Source organism: Uranotaenia lowii, chromosome 2, assembly GCF_029784155.1.
Source record: "Uranotaenia lowii strain MFRU-FL chromosome 2, ASM2978415v1, whole genome shotgun sequence".
Taxonomy (NCBI): domain Eukaryota; kingdom Metazoa; phylum Arthropoda; class Insecta; order Diptera; family Culicidae; genus Uranotaenia; species Uranotaenia lowii.
The window spans coordinates 413,951,136-413,957,135 of NC_073692.1; the positions used below are offsets into that span (position 1 = coordinate 413,951,136).

Consider the following 6,000-nt stretch of genomic DNA (forward strand, 5'->3'; position numbering starts at 1 on the left):
TGAAATTTTAGCTGCGTCCCACTCGCAGTCATGCAAAACCATTACCCAACTCCGCCAACGTTTCCATCACATATTGACGAAAAGAATGTGAGAATGATTATATAAGTGATGTTGGTTGTTAGTATCGGCCTTATTATTTACGCTTCTGAAAACGTTCGTTCATTTAAATGTTTGAATCTAAATATTTACAAATTCCCTAGGTTGAATCTACTTCTATCCAAAGATTAATCGAAAACTTCCTTCCAGCATCATACCGAGTCTTCCACCGAAACAGCTGATGCTCAACTCGTTGCTCGAAGAACGTCGCCGGGGTTTGCAGACTTGGCTCACGATCATCTCGATGCATCCGGTCCTCGGTAGCTCCCCGATCCTGACCACCTTCCTGGGGGACAAAACGACCGACCATCAGTACCGGATGCGGGTTATGTACGAAAAGCAGATCGACGAATTTGCCCGACTTCGGGAAGACGTCGAGCTACCGTTGCCCGATGACCAGGAAAATCTCGCCGCCAGCCGGGATCGTCTACGCAAAGTGCTTCAATCGCTGCAGCGACTGCGGAAGATATTCGACGAGCAGGCCTTCCGCGCCGAACAATCCGCCCGGGACATGGCCGAGGTCGACCAGATCCTGCAGGGGCTCGAAGTGCGGGACGTGTTCGGCGATCAGACATTCGACGACGTGTCCCAGAGCGCACAAGCCGTCGCACGGCACTCGGAACGCTACAGCCAGCTGCAACGGAATGCCGTCAACGAACGGATCTACGTGCTCATGGAAGTGCTCTCGGCACACAAGTGAGTTGTAAATAACCTCCATGTGTATGTAGGACACGTCAAGTGAGATCCTCGTTTGTTAAAAAAACGTTAAGCTGAAAAAACGTGACTTGTGAAGCTTTTGTCCAATCGAAGACCGGGCAATGTAATTTAGTCGTCAAAAGATGTGTTTGAGTGAAATGAAATTATGTTCGCTTTTGTTGTTTAGATATTTTTACTAAGTTGCTTCTATTTCTAGTGAACTCTGCGAACGGGTGGAAAAGGGCATTTTAGCCGATTACCAGAAAGCTCTCTCCAGGACAATCAACCTCGGAAAAATGAAAATGAAAACCGTTATCCGGGGAAGTACGGTAAGTAAGATGAAAATACCTTCCTGGGAAAAGTAGTTTATAAACTAGGCTAAGAGTGTACCTGATGTTTTGATAAACATAATGTATAGATCGGTTACAATAATCAATCTGATTTATTTATAGTTTTAATTCGTATATCTGACCAGTCTTGGGGATGGTTAAACCAACCGGTTTAAAATCCCAACAGATCCAGTTTATTTTGCGTTAAATTTAAAACAGGCAGATCTAGAATATTATTTTCGAATATGTCCGAATTACGTGATTATCAATTTGCAAATTTTCAATTAAATACGGCATATGTTTTGATCATAGAATTGCGTCTAACAGCAACGCACATTTTCGATTCACGAGGTATTTTCTGAATTGTTGAGTGAATGTAGTGGGTCCTTAACAGTGGGGCGACTGTATATAAAAGATTTTTTTGTCTGTTTCTTTTAGACTCAGAAATGACAAAATAGAATCACTTAAAAATTGGTTCTCTTGAGAAAATCCTTTGAGAAAAAAAACATTGAAATTAGTATCTCAAGTTCTTTTGAAGTAATAAGAATCCTCTCCTTTTTTTAAAAAGGCCATCATGACTTTAACATAGAATTGAGCAGTTTACTGGCAATTTCAAAAGCAAAAAAATTAGCCTGTAGGATTTACCTAACCGAAAAAAAAGCATTTTGATTGAATATAATTTTCAATTTATTAACTTTAAAACCAGTTGTCTAAAACAGTATTTTTTTCATTAATCAATAAGCACAGAAAACTGCCCGTTTTGTTAAAAAAAAGTTGACTGTTGATTCATTGATGTAGGAATACCTATTCAAAGCACTCTCTTTATTCAACATAAAAAACCACTCGGCACCCAAAAAACCGTCTTGTCGACTGATTCCTCTTGAGTTTTGTTTAATGAACGTCCTAAATGTGGTACAAAATATTGGCAACCCTGATCCCCAGCAGACGACAACGACAATTCACAAAGGAGTGTCGTTACACAGGATGGTTGGAGGCAGATCTTTTGTCGTTATTCTGCGTGCGTGGTCATATATTTTCAACGTTGAGTGATGAAAGGCACTCTCTGGAGCCACATTTTGACCACCGTCAACAGTACCGGCGCTCTCTAGCAGAGCCAGGTATCTGTTCAGCTAGGTTTCCGAGAAGAACTGCAGCTAAGTTTTAATTACTAAATTTTGTAGTTATGAGATTATATGACAAAATTGGCAGTACACTTTTCGCATACACACACATTCTAGAACCAACTCCAACTAAATTGGGTACTTCTTGATTGTTGAAACTTTCCATGCTTTCCATTAGGACCATCATCCGTCGGTTTTGGTCAGAAAGTTGCTTGTTCTGCTCCAGAATGGTTAGGAAAATTTCCTCCATGCGGCTACCAGAACATTCTACTTCGTTGGACTTGAACATGTTAAGGTGTGGGTTTGAAAATCTCGTCGCTAAATATTGTATTCACAAGAGGGTTTGTTGAATATGACTTTATTCTTCAAATCGTCGTTGCAAAATAAATATGAAATCTTTTCAGTCGAATACTTAACAATCCTGATTGCTATGATTGGACCTAATTCGAATATTGGATTACTACGATTGCATGTATGTATGAGAATTTGTAATGCATGTATGAGAATTTGTAATTAACAATACTACCTACTAAATAAAAGGTTGATAGACCGCGAATGCTCTGTTTAGATTTGGTATTCTCTAGGAATATTGTAAAGACTCAATTAACATTTTTTTTAACAGTGTCGTAATAACCCCATAGACACTGGGGTACATATGAACAGACATTTCTGTACCAACACGTGAAAAGGATCTATCTCCAAAAGTAAACAAAACCCATTTTCAGTACCTCATGATAGGCCAACAGTTGCCCTACTTAATGGTAAAACCCTTTTGAGAAAATAATATTCCGTTACATTGAAAACTCAATTTGAGTAAAGGATCTATAAACATTCTAAAACCAGAACTGCCATCACATGGATATACACCCTTTACTCCGGAACAATTTTTCGCTACTATTCCGTAAACAAATTCAAAATAATCAATTCGACTCTATATTCAACATAAAAACATAGTTGCAAATGTATGCGAGCTTATAACCAAAGCTAAAAATATGAAAATAGCAAAGGGTGTATAAACATGGTTAAACAAAATATTACGTGAGCTAGGTGCTATCTACGATAGCGCGTTGTTTTTTTTTCATGAAAATTTATATTCCTCTATTCTAACATGGGATGCTTCTTAAAAATCGTTTGTCTTTCATAAAAACCAAAAATTTGAAGTGATTTTAAATTAGGGATTTAAAATAGGTTGTATTTTTTTTTCAAACGCGTTTTGCTTGATACGCCATATATGGAGATAGATGCTTTTTATGTGTTGGTAAAGATTTGACTCTTTATTCAACATAAAAACATAATTACAAATGGACGCGAGCTTAAAACTAAAGCTAGAAATGAGAAATAGCAAAGGGTGTATAAACAAAAGAGACAAAATATTACGTGAGCTAGGTTCTATCTACGATAACGCGTTGTTTTTTCATTAAAATTGATATTCCTCTATTCTAACATATAGAGGATGCTTCTAAACATCGTTTGTCTGTCATTGAATGCAAACATTTCAAGTGATTTTTAATTAGCGATTTAAAATAGGTTGTATTTTCTTCACACGCGTTTTTCTCGATTCGCCATATATGGAGATACATCCTTTTCACGTGTTGGTACAGATTTCAAATATAGCATCATCACCATCACTTCATCAGGTCACAGGGCGTTAGAACCAAAATGTGAAATTTCATTAAAAATGCATTGTTACAAAAGTGATCATATTTGAAATGAAGACATACAAAGTCAGTTCAATGATGATGAACACACTTTTTTTTTCAATCGATCAAATGAAGATTCGGGAATGTTTGATCTGATATAAATTTGAATTAGAAATATATTAATAAGCGCTCCAAAAATAGTTTAATAGAATATAAGAAGCTTTTTTACTTTCTAAAGGAATGTTTCCTTCTTTTATTTTCATATTTATAAAGCTGGCCTGTCCCAGATACTGTAAACAAATGTACTGTGATATTGTTAATTCGTCTGAAAATATTTCTCTGTTGCCCTGTTCAGTGGTTCCAAAAAACTTTTGTACAAAACAAAACACTTTTCAGCTGATCAAACATCCTAAATCAAAGGGTGGTTGAGGGCACATTGATAAGATGATGTATGTACTTTTAAACCAGGTCTTATAACGAAATTTTTAGACAATCACTTCCTTATACATGCGAAGGTGCACAGCATTTTATTAGTTGGACAAGATAACGGTGTTTTTTTTTACTGAATAGCGAAAATCATCAAATTAGGAATTTTTATTGAAATGATAAAGGTAAAAAATCAACTATTGATCTTTTTTTTAATTTTTCCATTTGAAAACTATAGGAAATAATCATAGTAATAAACATATATAACTTACTTACCGAAATTTGCTTCATCCACATGAACAGCCCGAAAACGTGTCCAGCCTGGCGCAGCGGGAATCGGCCCAGTCCGGCGAGGCGGACGTCCTGTCCCGGAAGTGTGCCTTCGCGCTGCAGTGCGTGCGCAGCGAAACGGCCCTCACCGAGCGCTACCTGCAGTCGCTGCCCTCGATTCTGCTTTCGTACGCCAACGAGGAGTCCCAGTACCACAGCAAGGTAACCGACATCGAATTTATCCGCGCCAACCGGTGGAAATATTTCATTAATTTCTCTTTCGCCGCAGATGTCGAAGATTTGGCATCAGCTGGTAGCTAGTGAGTCTTCCAAATTGTGCTAAACACGCACTTCGTCTGTTGCGTTTTCGGTCAGATTTAAAAAAAATTGTTGAGGGATTATACGAAAACTTCCAGGATAACTTTTTTAGGGTCGCATTCCTATCCAGCTGTAATGTCAAAAAGTAAAATATTATTATTTTAAGTATTAATGGTATATTTGCACAATCGTCGATGGTCGTAGAGAGAAGGAAAAAACGCTCAAAAGTTAAGGGAAGGAAAAAAGTTTACCTGATTTAGCATCGTTAGAAAGCGTATTATAGGTGACCGTGTGAGGCACCCTCCCAGAGAGATGGGATGGATATGTGCAGAATTGTTGTCTTCAATAATTGCCACAGATTTATACGAAAGCCAAAGTTTACAATTGTTGTCTGTCAGTACACAAACTAGCGTTCCATTTCATTATTTTTTAACTATTAAGAAGCAACAATGATATTGTGTACTAGTGCATATCGATTATTTAAAAAAAAAAAGCAGATAATAAAGTTTTTTAGCATATTTTTTCACTCTTTTTTTTGTTAAGAAATTGAAAGAACGTCACTATACAAAACTAATTCTTCATCTATTTTTTCGTTCCTTTATCTGAAATGCGTATGTGATATTGACACACTAGCCTACATTTGATAATTCGTAAGTAATTTATAAATAGTTCCATTAACACTTGTGCAACCAGCGCAAGACTATGTAAAAAAAGATGCCCATCTGGATTCCAGTCAAGCACATCTCTGTAAGTTTCGTTCTCATATCTTCGCAGCGTTTGCCCAATCCATCCCCACTTAGAATTTCAGTTCGTAATGAGATTTGGCTTGAACGATAAGTGTTTCGAAGATTCGCGAACGCAAATCGGGTCTTTCTGATCCGGGTTTCGATGTTTTTCTTGGTACCACCATTAGGCGTTATTTGACTACTGCAACCTGACCTGCTCGGACTTTAAGTGGCATTCTAGCATTATTCTTTGCACCACTAAGGCGGCAAGAAATGTCATACAGTAATCAGATATCGCCAAAGGCGGTAGCTCTTTCTACCGCTTCGGCTAGGGAGTTTGTCCAGGCTCTCTTGTCTCGTCTGCAATTTCGTTTAACTG

The 6,000-nt window shown here is 37.6% G+C and overlaps 1 protein-coding gene across 2 annotated transcripts in view; it reads left to right on the forward strand.

Moving 5' to 3' along the window:
- The window catches only part of LOC129742743 (sorting nexin-8-like), a 44,358-nt gene extending 38,955 nt beyond the window's left edge, over positions 1 to 5,403 (forward strand). Inside the window, exons 4-7 of one of the 2 annotated variants that reach the window (XM_055734687.1) lie at positions 247 to 792; positions 1,010 to 1,121; positions 4,612 to 4,800; positions 4,868 to 5,403. In XM_055734687.1, the coding sequence (XP_055590662.1) occupies positions 247 to 792; positions 1,010 to 1,121; positions 4,612 to 4,800; positions 4,868 to 4,921 (901 nt within the window). In that variant the 3' untranslated portion in view covers positions 4,922 to 5,403. Of the gene's footprint in view, positions 1 to 246; positions 793 to 1,009; positions 1,122 to 4,611 lie in introns of both variants that reach the window. The other variant, XM_055734686.1, reaches the window with a different exon arrangement.
- The last annotated feature ends 597 nt before the right edge of the window (positions 5,404 to 6,000 follow it).